This window comes from Podarcis tiliguerta (genome assembly GCF_965153285.1).
Source record: "Podarcis tiliguerta genome assembly, chromosome: 2".
NCBI classification, from domain to species: Eukaryota; Metazoa; Chordata; class Lepidosauria; order Squamata; family Lacertidae; genus Podarcis; species Podarcis tiliguerta.
In genome coordinates, this window is record NC_139535.1 from 35,930,005 (window position 1) to 35,949,290 (window position 19,286).

Sequence of the window (19,286 nt, forward strand, 5' to 3'; positions counted from 1 at the left end):
CCGAAATGAGAAAGCAAATAGCATGTCACTTACAATTGGATATACAGTAGATTAATTTCCAGAAGCACTGTGTATACAGATGGGGCAAACTGATTAATTTATACCAATTATACATATGAATCACCAACCAAACTTCAGTGCTAAAAACAGGCTTTAAAGTTGGCACCTCCCACCCACATACCTCATTGCTAATAGCATCCAGATAAATTCATTTTATTTCCATACAAACAGGATCCCTTCATTTATTCATTGCCAAGCTTACTGCTGTTAAAACAGCCTTTGGAGGCTACTTCCTCGTTTACTGCAGAACTGCCAGGCTTTGTTCACTTTTTACCCTGTAAAAATGTGCATGACGTAGCCATCACAATGTTCTGCTCCAACATCTTCCCTAATCAGACTCAGGAAATATGTTTAACTTTTTAAAAAACACCCACAGCAACCCACAATAGCTGGTTTCCACAGGTGTAGATGACCCATCACATTTCTGAAATTCTGACTATACAGGCTGCTAGTTGCTAGTATGCTCTAGTCATTTCCTTCTGTGTATCTCCCGCTAGGAATCAACTCTGTGCAATTAGCATTACTTTTCCAAGTAACATTGCTTTTAAAGATTTTAAGAACATGCAAATAGCCCTGCTGGATCAGGCCAGTGGTCCATCCACTCCAGCATCCTCTTCTCACAGTGGCCAACAAGATGCCAATGGGAAGTCTGTAAGCAAGGTCTGTAAGCAGCACCTGAGCACATCAGCACTCTCCCTATCTTGAAATTAGGGACGGGGCCATGATTGGGAATGGATAAAGGGGCAGCATGGTCCCAATGAAAATTCAACCCACCTCAACATTTGAGCCTGTGGGAAATGGGGCAGATCACATGGATTTGGAAGAACAACTGTTAATGCATTTCTAGTTTAAAGAAGAACAATGACTGGGTGCTACTAAATCATCCACCTCTGGAAACACCAAGAGAGGCCTCTGTAGAAGAACAAGGAAGTTCTATGTTACAACAGCAGGAAATTCTGCTAAATTTAGGCCTGAAGCTTTGAAAATGTCATGTAAATTGAAAATTAACATCTTGGAATTATGCTACCTTTTGAGATATATTTGCCCCATTATTAATAAGGGAAGCTTTTAATGTTTAATAGGTTATTGTATTTTAGTGTTCTGTTGGAAGCCGCCCAGAGTGGCTGGGGAAACCCAGCCAGATGGGCGGGGTATAAATAATAAATTATTATATTACTATAAAGAACTGCAGCCATGTTTCACAGAGAATAATGCACACACACAAAAAGCCTGCAGCAAGATTCTGAACTAATACTGTCTGGTCTTGGTGACATATAGGGTACTAAGACCCCATGATGCATAGGATTGCACTGTAAAAGAGATACAGTCTGCGTATACATTCTGATTTGTTTGCACAACAGATAAAAAGGTACCCCTGCCCGTATGGGCCAGTCGTGTCCGACTCTAGGGTTGCGCGCTCATCTCGCTCAAGAGGCCGTGAGCCAGCGCCGTCCGAAGACACTTCCGGGTCACGTGGCCAGCGTGACGAAGTTGCAGCTGGCGAGCCAGCACCAGCGCAGCACACAGAAACGCCGTTTACCTTCCCGCTATAAAGCGGTACCTATTTATCTACTTGCACTTAGGGGTGCTTTCGAACTGCTAGGTGGGCAGGAGCTGGGACCGAACGACGGGAGCTCACCCCGCCGCGGGGATTCGAACCGCCGACCTTGCGATCAGCAAGTCCTAGGCACTGAGGTTTTACCCACAGCGCCACCCGCGTCCCATTTTTAATTTCCAAAAAGCTTTATCAGAACAGGGGACAATAAGCAAATGTCTGACATAAATAGAACATCAATGTGTGGATGTACAAGGAAGAATAAACCTTTACTGTAGTGGATACAATAAAGGTTTCTGCAGTCCATCACCAGGCCAACAAGGACAACTAAGTCTCAGCTTCAGCTAATCTAGGAATCCTAAAAGGGAATTTAGTCAAATTCAAGAAGGATAAGGTTATTAATGGCTGCTAATCATGACTATATGCCACTTTCAGAATTGGAGGCAGCATCCTTGTTGGGGCATGTTGTTCACTGCTGTGGTAAGTGGGATACTGGGCTATACTCACTAACCTGGGAGTAAGCACTATTGAATTTAATGGAGATTTATAGGGCAGCACTGTTAAGGACGCTGCCAAAATCGTCATACAAATCTCCTTAGCTAAATGGGAAACCATCACTATGTGCTCGAAATCAATGGATTGTTGTACTTCTCGAAAAGAGGTCATACAATGCGTCTGCAGACGTATTTGCATATCCACGTTCTGCTTTTGACACGCACACATATAGAGCAACTCATTGAGGAAACTCTAATTTCCCCAGCCTCCTCTCTGTTTCCTGAGGTTAACATCCCACTCCAATCCCTTCCCCTCCCTCATCGGTTTTAATGGAACTTTTACCCCACCCCAGCCCCCGCAAAAAAAGAAAGAAAAACCTCAATTTACCATTTTCAAAATGGCTAATTATGAAATGACCATATCATAAACTGGCTTGGCACGAAGCTTAAGGGCGCAACAGAGACCCTTCCCCTAAACAAACGAAACGCCGAACTGCGCAGGCGCTCAGAGGAAGTGAGCGGCGGCGGCGGCGCCTGCCTCTCTGGCTCCCCCACAAAACAATGGCCGCTGAGGGTGCGCATGCGTAGTGTTGCTCTGGTTCCCCCCTCCCTCAGCCTCTACAAAGCAATGGCTGCTTGCGCGCGTCTAGGGCCGGCGTGGTAGGCCTGCGCTCCACTTGGGCTGCGCGGCGGAGGTGCTGTTCCGTGTGGTTCCGAGTCGTCACAATGCCGCAGAAACCCGGGGAGGAGGACGAGGAGAGAGGGGCAGGAGAGGCCTTGGGGCGCCTGCGCTCGGTGAACACTCGGGAACCTTGCCAGGTCATTTTCTGTAACCGCAGCCCCCGCCTGGTCAGCCCCGTCTGGCTGGACTTCGAGGGGAAGCCGCGCTCCTATCCGAGCCTGAAGCCCGGCACGGGCCGACGGATGCACAGCTACCTGGGTGGGTATTATGACGGGGAGAAGAAGGGCGACGGGGGCAGCTCAGGAAAGCATCGCCGCTGCTTCGGTGCCTGAAGGTTAGGCAGGCAGATATTCAACAGGTGGAGCTTCCTGGCACGAACCTTCCAGCGAAACCTGTGCCTGCAGCCGGGCTTCTGCTCCCTCTTCCCTCAGACGTTAGAAGGGCCTCGGCCGTGCGAGGAGCCGGGAGCGGAAGGGCCCCGAGTAGGGTTAGAAAGGGGGGTGGCAGATGCAGGAATTGGGGGGATACCAGAGTGGGGTGGTTTGGCCACGTTGCCTCTGTGGAGAAGGAGGGCTGGACTGCCTCGAAGGCAGTGGTTTGGATGGCCGCTCCTGTGTGCAGAGGAGCGCAGCTGGGTGGATCTCTGAAGACCTCCTTTCGGTGGGAGCAGCTGTGATGTGAAAGGGGATTCGGAAGCTTCCAACTGATCCAGAATTCGGCTGCCAGATTGGGGACTGCGAGCCTGCATTGGCTCCCAGCATGACGGGAGCACAATTCAAAGTGTTGGTGTTGTTGACCTTTAAAGCCCTGAACAGCCTCGCCCCTGGATACCTAAAGGAGGGTCTTCAACCCCATATCCATCCCAGATGCCAAAGTCCAGCTCCAAGGGCCTTCTGGAGAAGTGAAGTTACAGAGAACCATGCAAAAGGCCTTTTCGGTAGTCACGGCTGCCCTGTGGAACCAATTCCCTGCATATGTCAAAGAGATAAACAATTATATGACTTTCCTTAGACATCTGAAGGCAGCCCTGTATGGGGAAGTTTTTAATGCTTGGTGTTTAGTTGTGCTTTTATATTAGGTTGGAAGCTGACCACAGCGACTTGGACAACCCAGTCATATGGGATATAAATAATAATATCATCATTATTAATAATAATTGATAGGAATACTGTATCCCTGTGCAGCTGCTCATTTGTTTTTCTTTAAACCCAGTACTGTATAGCCTTTTCTGCATTCTTTTTGCAACTTTCATTTACAGACATAAGTTTCAGTGAACCACATTTGACTCATCGGTAGTTGCATACCATTTGGAATCAGTCTGTAAACATTGCTGAGCTGTTGAGCTTAGATCCTGCTTATTTGTTTGTTTTTAAAATTTGTTTATTAAATTTCTATACTGCCCTTCATTTCTGGCTTCTCGTGGGCATCTGGTTGGCCACTGTGAGAACAGAATGCTGGACTGGATGGGCCTTTGGCCTGATCCAGCAGGGCTCTTTTTATGCTCTTATGCCCTAACTTCATTTGTGATTTGTTTTCTAGAACATCTTTGGCTGTTCAGAGATGCTGGGACAGATGATAGTCTTCTTGTCAACCAAGCAGAGCTGTTTGTGGCTACCCGCAATATGAATGGGCAGCCTGTATTTGCAAATATTACACTACCAGGTAAAAATCCAATTATAATACTAATGTCTTTATCTCTTTACACTGTGAATAATGTTGTGCAATTATAGTCAGAGTCCCATCTGACTAAAAAACAATCAAGTAAAATGTCTGATTATTTGTAGCAGTGTGACACCCTCAAAACAGTCCTTCCCACCTACCCAAGGTTCATTTAAGATGCTCCCAATTCTGTCTGGTTACAAATCATTTTAAATCATTTGATCTTAACCATAAGAAAAGCCAGTAATGGGGCATTTCAGAAATTAAAAAGTGATGGTTCTCAAACAGTGTATTCCAGTTGCTGCTATTAAAGGTTACTTGTATAGTTTCTCATTCTGTGCCTTCATAATGCTTCATGTTTGTATAGTACAGGAGTAGGCCTTCCAGATGTTATTGGAGTACAGTTACCATTAGCCCCAGCTGGCATGGCCAGTGGTCAGTGAGGATGGGAGTTGTAGTCCAGTGACATCTGTAGGGCCACAGTTTCCCCATCTCTGGTCTATCAGATTAAGAAAAACATGAATTGTATTTCTTTTTCTTACTGATCAGCAAAACATTATGGTGTTCAGGTATTTGTGATCCATGCCTCAATATCTTCAGCATGACATTTAAAATCTCACTTTACTATCTCTCTGCAGTGTACACTCTGAAGGAAAGATGTCTCCAAGTTGTCCGTGCTTTAGTAAAACCAGTGGACTACAGGAAATTAGACATTGTTCGGTCACTATATGAAGATTTAGAAGATCATCCAGATATTAGGAAGGATCTTCAGCGGCTTTCTCTGGAAACGAATGATAGGCTAAGGAATAGAGTTGAAGGGTCATCAGTGGAAAACTACTCTTACTAATAAATTGTTGGGTATAAGAGGCATTACCTGCTGTATGAACTGAAAAGACATTAACATTCCATAGTGTTTTAGGAAGCAGACATTGTTTTGGTTTAGAACTTGTAACTTCATAACTTAGAGACAAAGCCATGGGACAATGAGGCAGAGTGGTAGAATGCTGCAGCTGAAAATACTCAATGAAATCCTGTCCTGGGAAAACCTATACAAATTGTATTTTACATTAGACCAAATACAAAAACATATGTCAGTTGATAGAAGATTAGATTGGCAAAAGCCGTTTCATGTGATTTTCCACTTATTTAAAATATCATTTTATTATATATGTGTTTAGAAAACACCCTGTATGTATGTTCTTTGGAATTTGGGCAACTTTAATTTAATTATCATACCAAATGATAAATTATCCTTAAACTGCAATTTGGTCTCCCGCCCCTCACCCAATAATTCAGATTGAATACTGTAAATTAGAACTCTCTGGATTTACTTTTTCTTGTGCCAGCGGTTTCCTACAGGTCATTATTTCCTATGGTGGACCAACATACTTCCAGTGTGCAGGAACTTCATTCTGTCACACATTTGCCCTATGTTTGTCTATGCTGTTATGGGAATTTTGGTGTGATGGGAGCTACTACCGTTCCCACTTCAGCTAGAGAAAGAGCCTGGCAGCTCTGTGGTGCAGGCAAAGTTTTTTCTCAGATCACAATTTCACCCTCAGTCAAAGCTTGCTATTGCATTGAAGGTGAATTTTGTGAGTATGAAAAGAATATGCTGTCTCTTAGAGGTTCCGATAAATAATCCATCAAACTCATTCTTTGCTACTCTTCTTTTTAAACACTCCCCAAGCTATATATTGCCTTCTTAAAAATTATCTGCAAAATTTTGAGGCAACAGTTATGAAGCTGACTACTTTAGAACGTATTTTTGTTTTGAGCTACACAGATGATCAGTGGAACACTATTTTCCTATTTTCCAATATCCTGTGTTTGCAACTATTAAATTTTTTTGGTTTTGGGTGTCAACCCAACATTTTTACCAGTTGATCTTGTACAGTTATTTCCAAGTATCTTAATAGGACTACTGTGAAATGAACTTGTTGAAGACATTACGGTGTACTGAATGTGTTGTAAATTGTTACCTTTTGTAAAGTCACTGGTTTGTGATGTAGGTGTGTACTAATTTTTTTGTATACTTTGTAAATTTCTTTCTAAAAAGTTAAAGCTTGAGAGATTTCTGTATATATGATAAATCTGTACTTTTGATGTTGCCAGACAAATATGTGCACACAACCAGAACTTTCCCTTAAGAGTTCTGCCAGAGGAGGGAAGAGACAAGGTTTACCCTTCACAGAGCTACAGTTCCCAGCATCCTTAACAGACCTACGGTTCCTGGGATTCTTTGGGGGATTCTGTGTGTTCTTCCAGGTCTTCTAAAGGAAGAATCAAAATAGCAAAATGAAGAAGAAAGTCTGTGAATATGAATTCCATGCAAGATAGATTGCAGTAGCTAAGCTGTCAGTTTTGTATCTGAATTTTTGAACATGCTGGGGCACATTTGGAGCATTGTTAGATTTATATGGTTCTTTGTTTCTGATAAATACCTAGTGAGAATATCAGCTGCCCAGACCAGATTATTAGAATTGCAATTTTGATATTTAAACATTGCTTTTAATATGTATTTAGCTATTGCTCAGCATTCCATACAATGCCATTTCATGTATTATTATTTTTTAACCTATGAGGCATTAAAGCGGATTTTTTCCCTTAATTGCAGCACTGTTATTTCCCCCATTCTTTACTTTGTCTGGTACTTTATTATATGTAAGCAATGGTGGCAGCCATTATGTTTGCTAATAAAAAATACTAGGATGCATGCCCGTTCTTTTCTTAAAGTTCATGTGTGACTCTTAGGTTCATTTCATATACAGTGGTACCTCAGGTTAAGAACTTAATTCCTTCTGGAGCTCTGTTCTTAACCTGAAGTACCACTTTAGCTAATGGGGCCACCACTGCGCGATTTCTGTTCTCATCCTGAAGCAAAGTTCCTAACCCGAGGTACTGTTTCTGGGTTAGCAGAGTCTGTAACCTGAAGCGTCTGTAACCCGAGGTACCACTGTATTTTGTTTTGTTGGTGGTAATGTGTTACTCCCTTTTCAATGTCTTATTTAGCAATGATTTTTTCCCCTTAGAATCATAAAACTAGAGAGTTGGAAGGGACCATGAGGGTTATCTAGTGCAGTCCCCCTGAAGTGTAGGAATCTTTTGTCCAACATGGGACCTGAGATGAAGAGTTTAATGGTCTGCCAACTGCCAGAAATGACCAAGAGGAAGAGCAGCTTCCAGTGTGGTGTACTGGTTAAGAGCAGTGGACTCATAATCTGGTGAGCCGGGTTCAATTCCCCGCTCCTCCACATGCAGCTGCTGGGTGACCTTGGGCTAGTCACACTTCTCTGATGTCTCTCAGTCTCACTCAGCTCACAGAGTGTTCTGGGGAGGAAGAGAAAGGAGAATGTTAGCCGCTTTGAGACTCCTTCGGGTAGTGATAAAGCGGGATATCAAATCCAAACTCTTCTTTTTCTTAACCAATGTTTCAATGTGGATTGCCTGTGGAACAGATGGAGGGATATTCAGATGCATTTTTAATGTAGGAGTCATTTCCCCCTTTTTCTTTGCTATTTTCTTTTCTTAAAACAGTGCAGGCTTGAGAGTCTTAGACTTCAGGCTGGTGTGCTTGTTATCTTAAACATTACATGGGTATCTAAAATGGAATGGCTGCAATCCTAATCCCCAGAAGTAAGCCACATTGAATTCAATAGCACTTACTTCAGAGAAGGCATGGTTAGGGTTGTGCTATCTTTGACCTCAATAAAGATGGATGGATGGATTGCTGTTAGTCTGGAATCGGTCTCCTTTTTAAAAAAGAAATCTCGGATGAAGATCCTGGTGTATAAGCAAGAATTAGGTTAAAATCAGCAATATTCACATTTACTGTTCACAGCCGAGCACTCCTAACATGTGGTTCTTGACGCTGGAGAAGGGAAAAATATGTGAATCAGTACTAGATTATGTAGAATATTAGAATATTCTATTTGGAATATTTTTCATAGAATATTTTAATGGCACACAATTTATGTGTATACCTGAAGGAGCGTCTCCACCCCCATCGTTCTGCCCGGACGCTGAGGTCCAGCGCCGAGGGCCTTCTGGTGATTCCCTCATTGCGAGAAGCAAAGATACAGGGAACCAGGCAGAGGGCCTTCTCGGTAGTGGCGCCCGCCCTGTGGAACGCCCTCCCATCTGATGTCAAAGAGATAAACAACTACCTGACATTCAGAAGACATCTTAAGGCAGCTCTGTTCAGGGAAGTTTTTAATGTGTGACATCTTAGTGTATTTTTGGTCTTTGTGGAAGCCACCCAGCCACTGGGGAAACCCAGCCAGATGGGTGGGGTACAAATTATTATTATTATTATTATTATTATTATTATTATTATTATTATTTCTGTATTTTTGTAATCCGAAGTGTGAAAGTTTTACATGCAGAAGCAAATGGTGTATTATGATGGATTTACTAAATCAGGGCCAGTCCTACCATTAGACAGTGGGGTGGCTGCCTCAGGCAGCAGAAGCAGAGGAATGGCAGGGAGGTGTTGGAGGGCAGAGCTATATGTACCACATGCATCCTAACCAAGCTAACCTGCTGTCCTCAGCTGTAGTGGAGGATAGTGGCCTGTCACTTGTGGTGAAGATTAAATTGCAAATCAGGTTGACTGGTACATGGAAAGGTTGTCATCTTGCCCTTCAGCCGAGTAAATACAATGTATTGGGACTAGTCCTGAATACACCAGAATGGATAGGTGAACAGCTTAGAACAAGACTATGCTTCATTCTAATACCATACCTTTTATTTTTTGTTCCTCTGTTTATATGCTTGTTTTGACCATTGCATCTAATGATGGGCTTCATATTGTAAAAAACAAAACAAAACAGGCTTGCTACAATAACAGTGCAATCCTATGCATGCCTACTCAGAAGTAAACCCCATTGGGTTGAATGAGGCCTGCTCTAGCAATGTAGAGAGGGCTGCAGTCTATATTGTTTTCCTAGCAGCTGCTGCTTTTCCTATTTTTTCTTTCACCTTTCTGGTGCCACCCTTTGGCTGCTTCTTGCTGAAAAATTGGGCGGAATGTTACTTGCATAGTTTTCCCTCGCCACAATTAAATCGTCTAGTCACTACTGTTTTCTGTCTTATATTTTCCCCATTTTATGTTTTTTAAAAAAGAATAGATTGCACACTTCAGTTTAGTCGATGTCGATAATAATAATAATAATAATAATAATAATAGGTACCCCACCCGTCTGGCTGGGTTTCCCCAGCCAAGTTAAAGATTCGCCAATACTAGCTCCCGAGGCAGGACTCCTTCAACTCACAACCAGTTGATTGTTTCCGAGAGCTAAGTTTCTCGCCAGAATACTGTAATTTGCTCGTCTATTCACAATCGTGCACCTCCTTCCTTCCCTATGTATTTTATTTATTAACCTTTCCTTTTTTTAAAAACCACACATGCCCCGAAGCCAGGGAAGTCGAGGCTCCCTTGTTTTTTACTGCTGCGCACCGATCGGCTGGGAAAAATCAGGTGCGAGCCGGTTCATTAATAGTCCGGCCGCGGGAGCGAAAAGTGGGAGCAAGCGCGCAGCCCTCGAAGAAGGGAAGCGAGCCAGTCTCGCCCTGACGTCAGTGAGAGAACTCCCCGGCGTCGGGAAATGGAGCAGGACGGGGCGGAGTCTGAGAGTCAAAAATAAAGCCGCTGACAAGTTTTGAGAAGCGAGGAGTGGCTCTTTCAGACGGGGAGGAGGAGGCGGGCGAGAAGACCAGGTTTGCTGGCTGGAGTCAGGGAGAAAAAAGAAACCCATTTCCTTCCTCCTTCAGGCTTTTGGGTGGACAGCCGTCCATGGCCAAAGGAGAAGAGAGGGGAATTCCCGCGGCTGTGACACAGCAGGAGAAAGACATGGCCCTGCAGCAGCGGCAGCCGCCGCCGCCGCAATATCCCTCGACGCCGCTTTCCTTGGGCAGTTCTGCTGCGCAGTCTCCTTACATCCACAGCATGCCCGCCTGGGTGCTGGAGGATTTTTGCCAGAAGATGGACTGCCTCAACGACTACGACTGGATGCGCTTTGGTGAGCCCGGGATGTCGTCGCCTGGCGGGTGGGGGAGCAGCAGCGCCGGGTTTGGGAGTCCCTGGGCAACTTTTTTGGCCCGTCGGATGTTGTGGGACTTCAGCTCCCATCGACGGGAGCAAGTTCAGGGATGTGGCCCAGCAAAGGGGAGCGGGGAATCACACCCGGAGCCCCCGATGGTGGAGGGAGTGCTGATTTTAAGGAGATAGATAGATAGATCTATGACAAGCACAGGTGTCCCTGTGTTTTAGCTGAACCCTGAATCAAATCTATCCCAGGGACCCTTCTCCTCCCAAAAGCCACAGGTTGGATAGCACCGGTAGAGTTCACAAGCTGCTGGGTCTGATTCAAGGCTTGTGAACTCTACCGGTGCTATGAAATTTGTTGCTTCTTGGATAAAAAAGGGTCCCAGGGATAGTTGATTCAGGGTTCAGCTAAAACATAGGGACACCTGCACTTGTCATATGGAAGGTGAAAGGACAGCGCTTGCCAATAGGGGAACCTGTGGCAGCCCTTCATACTTCACTGAAGCACTTATGTCCGGCACTTGAGAACTCCACACATCATACAGGCCCCAGATTTATGGATTAAACTGTGCACTGTCACATTAAACTTTGTAATCGAACGTTAAGATAGACATTGGTTGAGTTAGCTTTCCAAAGCATCAGAGCAGATTACGAGGCGACTGATAAAACAATTTTTTCAAAGAAGTACATCCATTTAAAATATAACTTGAAAGCACTGTTAAAACATCTTCTGTCAAAATAATACATCTGAAGCATTTTTAAAGCTGTAGTGCATTTATCCAACTTGTCAAGTCCTTCCATGCTCTGTTCCTGCCCTCTGTACGCAATTCTTACTGCTCTTGCCCTGCACCTGAACATTACTGCTAAACAGCACCTATTGGTGGTCAGTGTCCTGTGTTTTAGTACTTCCCAATCCCTGGCATCTCCAGGTAGAGCTGGGAAAGGTTCTGTCTTGCCTGGAATCCTGGAGAGCTGTCAGTCAGTATATACTGACTGGTGTGACGGATAGATGGCACTGGGCTAGATGGAGTGATGGGCCGACTTGGTGTGAAGCCACTTTTTCTGCCTGGCTGTGGAGGAAGGGATATTGGTGTGGAAAAGATGGATACAGAGACAGCTTCATAGAACTGTAGAGTTGGAAGGGACCATGAGGGTCATCTAGTCCAACCCCCTGCAATGCAGGAATCTTTTGCCCAATGTGAGGCTTAAACCCACAACCCTGATATTAAGAGTCTTATGCTCTGTTCACTGAGCCACAGTTTCCTCATCCCACTCTCCTAAGACTAGAAACTCAGGGTCATCCAATGGAAATTATAGGCAGTAGATTCAGGACAGATGAGAGAAAATACTGCTTCTTTCCACAGCACATAAGTAAATATATGGATCTTCTGCCCCAAGACTATTACACCTTTAAAATATTAGACACAGTGGTGTGCAGTACAGGTAGAATAAAGTCTCTGAACACCAGCTGCTGGGGAGTAACAATGTGAGAGCTGTGACTGTAAGTCCTTTTTATGGGCTTCCGGGAAGTGTCTGGCTGATCATCAAAGGAAGTGTGATGCAGAACTCGAGAGACCCTTGACACTGACGTGCAGTATTGCGAAGGAGCACTGATGTAATCTAATGCTGACAGCCTGCTCTGGCTAAACTATATTATTTATCACATGCCCTGCACCCCAAGGTCCTGGGGTGGGTTACAGCGATTAAAACACAGTGTTAAAACCCATTAAAAAAACTTATAATAACATAAATAAGTTGGGTCCTAAAAATATTGTTATTTGCCGCCCCAATCTCTGAGCAGTGTGAGATTCCAGGGGCACCAGGCACACTTGCTAGGGTCTGTGCTTTCTTTTGGAAATGAGGCACAGCGGAGACTGTGGTGTCTTTATGATATATGGTTTATTTGCACCTATATACAACCTGAGTCTAGATGGAGGGAGCACAGAGCATTCACATTCCAAGAGGTTTGGGCTTCTTCCATAGCCACAGCAGCTATAGTCACCAACCATTCCTCTGCCTTTGCCCCCCCCCCCCCAATCCCACTGCTTACTAACTCCATTGCATAACTCGGGCTTACTGTCTAAACCCTTTGCTAACCTAAGCTCTAGTTTTTTGTAATACAGGGAGATGCCCCACACCTTTGATGTGCTAGATGGCTCATTACCCCCAGGCTATTATCTCAAAGGAAATTAGCTTTTACACATGTTGTTTGCCTAGGATTAAATAGTTAAAAGATACACAGTTTAAGCAGTTTGCCTAAATTGCATTACAAGGATTAGAAGTGTCTGGACTCTAGCACATATTTCTTAATGAACACTAATGCACACAGGTCCAACTTAGATTCTACCACTTGGTAGTCTGACACAGTTTTGCATGGAAGCCTTAATTAAAATCTAGCACACCTTAATTAAATTCCAACACTAACTTCATCTGGAATTTAGGGTGTCTTAAACCCACAGCTTCATAACATTATACATCCCAAGTGTGAAAAGCCAGGGAGGTTAGATCTCATGTGGGTTTTTACGTCAGTGCAGTATATTTTGTGGAAGAGGTTTAATACATTTTTTTGGTCATCTTTCTCTTCCCTGCAGCTACTGTTAGCCGTTTGGGAAGAAAAATGCAGGTACCTGTAAAAGCATACCTGTCAGTGTCATGGAGTACTTTCCTAATGCACTGAATGATTAGTCCTTGCAAGCTACATTGCTCAGAAAATCTTGTATTGTGATCCCATGCCAGGGGGATTCTAGCCTGGGACAACAAAACAGTGGCTGAATGTGATTGGTTGGTTGATTGCCTAATTGCCTACCCTGCACCCTAAGGTCACTAAGTCTGGGTTACACCAATTAAAAATTCAATATTCACATAAAAAGTACCTCTGTCTAGCTTCTGATGCAAAAACCTGCAATCCTACAACTGCTTGTCCCACACTGTTTATTCTGAAGCTTCAGAAGTAGTACGTCATCCAAAGATTGCAGCCTTGAGGCATTGTCATAGAAACACCTAGGCTTGCTACTGTTTATAGTGCAGGACTCTCGTGTTAATTCTGTCCATCTCTATCACCAGGTTTGGTGCCTTTTACAGAAATTTAAGGTAGTGGACTCCCGATTATACGTGGGGGCTAGCCGGCGAAAAGAGAACGAGCCTCCTCGTGCCGGCACTAAATAGGGCAAGCTACGCCCCCCCCCCCCAGCCAGCCGATTGGGGGGGGGGGAGGACGCCCCGGGATTCCCTGGGATTTCCTTGCTCTCGAACCAGCCCCCGCTCACATGGGGTGAGCGTGACGCCCGCAACCCCACCTCCTGGGGCAAGCCGGAAGTGGCTGAATTAACCTAAGAATCTTTTAGCTGCCAACATTTTTGCCTGGGTTATCACATTTCTGTTCTTCCTCGGAAAGAATGAAGCTGCCTTGTGTATAGAGCAGCAGGATGTGTTTGAGACTTTCCTTTTCATTCACTGTGCAATATGAGTCAAGAGGTGGGGGTTGCTGGACTACATTCCTTGAGGGATTAATGATGTGAAAGATAAATGCTTGGTTTGCACATGTACAAATACAGTGGTACCTCGGGTTACATACACTTCAGGTTACAGACTCCGCTAACCCAGAAATAGTACCTCAGGTTAAGAACTTTGCTTCAGGATGAGAACAGAAATCGTGCTCTGGCGGTGCGGCTGCAGCGGGAGGCCCCATTAGCTAAAGTGGTGCTTCAGGTTAAGAACAGTTTCAGGTTAAGAACGGACCTCCGGAACAAATTAAGTACTTAACCCGAGGTACCACTGTATCTCTCAAATTTAGGGTTGCCATGTTTCAAACAGTGAAAATCCAGACAGAAAAGTTGGACATATGGCAACCCTGCCCTAATTACAGAAGAAAAGAAAAAAAATGGGTGCCAAATTCGTATGAAAGGGAATGTGTGTTTCTACTTAAGCTACGCTTGTGATGCCTTGGATTTTACTTCTGAACCAAATCTGCCTGGTTTTCTTTTAGCATCCCATGTGATAACTGACCAGACCGAGCTGAGGAAAATCAAGTGCATGGAGAAGGCAGGAATCAGTGTAACAAGAGAGCTGATGTGGTGGTGGGGAGTGAGACTCGCAACCGTCCAGCAGTTGTTTGAGCTTCTGCAGGAACTTCAGCTCTATCGGGCAGCACAAGTAATTGCAAACTGTGAGTAGCTGGACTTCTTTCTCTGGAACTACCTAGCAGTTGCTTATAACAATTTAGTGAAAAGCCTGTTCGTCACCGCCTGTTGCCATTGTCGTTCCTTCTAGAGCTGAACTCCGTTCCAGAAGGGGCTGCTGGTTTTGCAGCCAGAATTGGGTCACTAAGCAAAAAGGGAGCCTGCTTAGGTGAACCCTGAAAGCAAAGAACTAGGAGACTACAAACAGAAAACAAGAAATGTACATATGCTTGAGGCCATGCAAAGGAAAGGGGAGGGGGAAGGAGCAGGAAATGAGTGAAGCTGAATGTTGGAAGAATCAGGACAGAAGAAAGTCAGTACTTTTCACGCAGTGTACAGTGGTACCTCGGGTTACATACGCTTCAGGTTACATACGCTTCAGGTTACAGACCCCGCTAACCCAGAAATATTACCTCGGGTTAAGAACTTTGCTTCAGGATGAGAACAGAAATCGGGCTTCAGCGGTGTGGCGGCAGCAGGAGGTCCCATTAGCTAAAGTGGTGCTTCAGGTTAAGAATAGTTTCAGGTTAAGAGCGGACCTCCGCAACGAATTAAGTACTTAACTTGAGGTACCACTGTATAGTTAAACTTTTGAACTTGTTCCCTATGGTGCAGTGATGGCCACCTACCTAGATGGCTTTAGAAGATTAGAAAAATTAATGGAGGAGATGGCTGTCAAAGGCTACTAGCCATGATGGTTGGAGACAGTAACGCTTCTGAATACCAGTTGCCAGAAATAAAAATCCAAGCAATATTTTGTAAGGGGTTTCACTGCTTCTCTCTAACAGCAAACTCGGGAAGGTATGTGTTGACAGGTTTTGAGCTAAAACCAGGTGACTGAGAAACAAGTGGAAGATGTTTGTATGCTTATGTAAAGCTCATGATATACCAAAGTATGAAACATTTTTTTAAAAAACAAAACGGGGCATGCACTCCAAAAAAACCCCCAGCCCTGTGAAGTCTGAGCATGCTCAGTGGTCTGTGGAATGTTACGTTTTAGTTGGAAAAGCAAGATGGAAGGCTTGGGAAATGAATTGGCGGGAAATGAATTGGGCTGATTGTAGTTTGTATCCTTGAAGAATTTGTAGTTGCCTCGAATCCTGAACAGTAACAGTTCTGTTGGCGATTGAGGAAACACTGCAATGTTTTTTGCTGTATTGAGTTTTGTTTATTATTCATACCTTCCTAGTGTGGCCTTTTATAGCCCCTCTTACCTGATGAAAAAATTGTTTTCTTTAGGCAGACCTTTGGTTAGTCAGGCTGATTGCTTTCCCCTGTTGTTGGTTGGCAGTTTTAGTTAAGTTGGTTGTTGTTCTTTATCTGTTATTTTTTTCTGTTTGTTGATACATTTGTTTTCATTATATTGTAATTTGTTATTTTACTGTTGGCTCCCCTGGGCTCTTTATAGTATGGAAAAGCAGGAAAATAAATACCCAGGGTACAAGAACCATTGTTTCTAGGTATGTCTGTATAGACACCAGGGTTGGGCTCAGATGTAACAGTGTAGTTTTCCATTATGAGCATGAACCGCAGAAAGCTTCAGGCTGCCTCCCTCCCCACTCCTCTTTTGTACACCAGAGGAGAGTGTACACTTCCAAATGTGATTTTAAACTAACCACAGTTCCTGCGAAGCTAAGCCAGAGTCAGACTATGAGCCTTCTCTGTGGAAACCTTACGTTGTGGAACTCCCCCTGCTACACACACACACAGGTGTGTGGCCCCTTCACAATTACAGTACAGTATCCGTATTTCAGTGAATGCCGAATACATTTTTTTTGTACATAATAATATGGTTTACTGATATTCATCCCCCCCTTCACTGCTTTGACACCTGCACATTGGTTAAGAAAGGGAAGTAGCCCTTCTTTGAAAGGGGAAAGAAGAGGGCTGCATTGCCATGCTAACCACAGAAAATAATTTTCTATTTGAAATATTTTAGACCAGCTTTTGCTTTAACTCATTTTCCGTTAACACCATTTTCATTTGGGCTCATCATAGCATATATGAATTCCTCTGCATTGTCCTTTTTTGAATGAAAAATACAGTAATGTGAATGTGGCCATTGAGAGTGATGCAAATTGGGTACATCTGATTTAAATTTCCTGTAAACTTTTACACACACACACACACACACACACACACACACACACACTGTACTAGGAAAATATTGCATTCATGTAGAAATGCCCATAGTGATAAATTTCAAAAATTAGACAGGAAACATGCTGGGATGTTTTCAGTCTTTTCATTAAAAAAATCTGTCATCCACTGGGTTAAAAATTGTTGCAAAACGTGATTAGACAATATGGCAGTGTGCCTTCAATACTAATGTGAGACACTAGCAGCTAGAGGAAGAATGGATGGTGGTGACTCATGACTTGCCTATTATGCTGCTGTTCTTTGTTGCAAAATCTAGAATCCCCCAATTAGTTTACTTGCAGCTTACCAGCAGAGCATTGCTTTCTGGTGGTGAAAGAAGAAAAAACGGGTGTCATCAGGCTGTCAGAACAATCTTAGTTATAGGTAGGTAGCTGTGTTGGTCTGCCATAGTCGAAACAAAATAATTTTTCCCCTCTCCCAGTAGCACCTTAGGTAAAGGTAAAGGGACCCCTGACCATTAGGTCCAGTCGTGGCCAACTCTGGGGTTGCGGCGCTCATCTCGCTTTATTGGCCGAGGGAGCCGGCGTACCGCTTCCAGGTCATGTGGCCAGCATGACTAAGCCGCTTCTGGCGAACCAGAGCAGCACACGGAAATGCTGTTTACCTTCCTGCCGGAGTGGTACCTATTGATCTACTTGCACTTTGACGTGCTTTCAAATTCCATTGGCACCCTGTGTGATGCTGAAATCTGGCTCCCTCCTGCCTCTTACCTTCCACTGGACTTCACAGTTGTGGTGCCCCAGAAGCTCAGCACCCAGTGCAACCGAACCAGTCACACTCCCATAGATCCACCTTTGAGGTCAGGGAGATACGTTGCTATTATCCCAGTGGAATGGCTGCCCTATCCTGTACTTGCTGAGACCAAGTGCAGAAAGGAAAAACACCCAACAAGAAAATGCAAAATAGCTTAACAATTCTGGGTATGCCCTCCCCATCTCTAGATACACCGCCAAATTCCATCAGTCAGGGACAGGGGCATCTATGTCACCCACATGATGCCCACCCACAGTGGGACCCAGTTAGCACAACAGACATGCATCCAGCACGTACCCATTGAACAAAAAACACACACACACAATATGCAATATGCTACTAGAGTATTCCCCAGGATGTATTTGCTGCTTTGTTGTATGTGGTATTTCCTAGAACATTTGTCCACACTGTTGGGATTGGATTCTGGGTTACATCCAGAATAACACTGTAGACCTGTATGCACTTCCCTGGGAGTGAGTTCTGTTGAATTTGGTTGTGCTAACCTCTGAGCAGAATAGGATTTGGGTTAGTTGTACAGTACAGTATAGTACCTCGGGTTAAGTACTTAATTCGTTCCGGAGGTCCGTTCTTAACCTGAAACTGTTCTTAACCTGAAGCACCACTTTAGTTAATGGGGCCTCCTGCTGCCGCCGTGCCACCAAAGCATGATTTCTGTTCTCATCCTGAAGCAAAGTTCTTAACCCGAGGTACTATTTCTGGGTTAGCGGAGTCTGTAAGCTGAAGCGTATGTAACCTGAGGTACCACTGTACAACTAAACTTGAAGGCCCTGGTTGTACTTAAGGTTCCATTGAGCCGGTTCTGGAATCCCCCACCTTCGGCTGCCCGTTTTGGTGGGTGGGTGGGGCTCATCTACCTATCAGCCACCTAATGTCATTAGGGTGTCAGGTGACCCACTCTAGCAAACCATTCTAGGAAGGAGAATCCAAGTCCAGTCAAGTGGTGCTTGAAGTTACCACCGATCAGTTAACAGGCACTGACTTCAAGGTCCCCTTGCAGCTCTGCTATTTTCTGGGATTGGCTGCACTTTGGAATTCCCCAAGGGGAATTCTGTAGCACAGCCTGTGCCAGGGGACAACAAGCCTCCCTTGGCAAAGCACAGTCTAGAACTCATTGGATGTTGGGTGTGGAACAAGTATTGTGGTTTGATGAAAATGGCTTAGTGGGCCATACTGGGTTTCCCACTGCCAGTCTTGATCCACTGTTTTTGCGGAATCCACCTAGGAGTACAAAATAAGAAGCTGCATTAACAGTAGCTTCATTGTTCATGCTAACTTTGAGGGTGCAAATGAGACTGCATATTTAAATTGCAACTATTTTTAGTTTTCAACTGACGTTTAAAAAAATGGAAACTCGTTATTGCCCAGGCCTTAAACAGGCCAACCAGTATGACCATTGCAGTGATTTGACAGCCCATGCTGAGAATTTAATTGTTCCAGTTACTTTTCCAAATCAAATTGCTCTCTGTGCACACTCATCCCTGATGCACAGAAAAAAGAATTCTAATATCTGTTGTAATTCATGCTGATTCACTCCTAGAAAATGTGAGCAGTGTTTCTGAGTAATCCTAGCATATAAAGCATGCCAGTTTACCTCTTCGAGAAAAATAACCAGCTTTTCCTGCTTTTTACATGCATCTATACTTCTAAACATTTTTGGCATATAGTGGAGAGGATCTAT

The 19,286-nt window shown here is 44.2% G+C and overlaps 2 protein-coding genes across 9 annotated transcripts in view; both read left to right on the forward strand.

Moving 5' to 3' along the window:
* Positions 1-2,632: 2,632 nt before the first annotated feature.
* Positions 2,633-7,061, forward strand: VHL (von Hippel-Lindau tumor suppressor). Its single transcript, XM_083426807.1, has 3 exons — positions 2,633-3,049; positions 4,331-4,453; positions 5,089-7,061. Exons 1-3 carry the CDS (start codon positions 2,836-2,838, stop codon positions 5,295-5,297), a joined length of 546 nt encoding a protein of 181 aa, XP_083282933.1. The 5' UTR covers positions 2,633-2,835; the 3' UTR covers positions 5,298-7,061.
* A 2,966-nt stretch (positions 7,062-10,027) lies between these two features.
* The window catches only part of IRAK2 (interleukin 1 receptor associated kinase 2), a 30,849-nt gene continuing 21,590 nt past the window's right edge, over positions 10,028-19,286 (forward strand). For 2 of the 8 annotated variants that reach the window (XM_083425210.1, XM_083425211.1), the window contains exons 1-2: positions 10,033-10,470; positions 14,482-14,661. In XM_083425210.1, coding sequence (XP_083281336.1) covers positions 10,245-10,470; positions 14,482-14,661 — 406 coding nt within the window. In that variant the 5' untranslated portion in view covers positions 10,033-10,244. Of the gene's footprint in view, positions 10,471-14,481; positions 14,662-19,286 lie in introns of all 8 variants that reach the window. The other 6 variants (XM_083425207.1, XM_083425208.1, XM_083425209.1 and 3 more) reach the window with 5 other exon arrangements.

Bases quoted from the DNA above. Each gene is read 5' to 3' on its own strand.
- VHL (XM_083426807.1), top strand. From the start codon at position 2,836: ATGCCGCAGAAACCCGGGGAGGAGGACGAGGAGAGAGGGGCAGGAGAG. The intron at 3,050-4,330 runs GTGGGTATTATG...TTTGTTTTCTAG, and splicing joins ACGGATGCACAGCTACCTGG to AACATCTTTGGCTGTTCAGA. The intron at 4,454-5,088 runs GTAAAAATCCAA...ATCTCTCTGCAG, and splicing joins TGCAAATATTACACTACCAG to TGTACACTCTGAAGGAAAGA.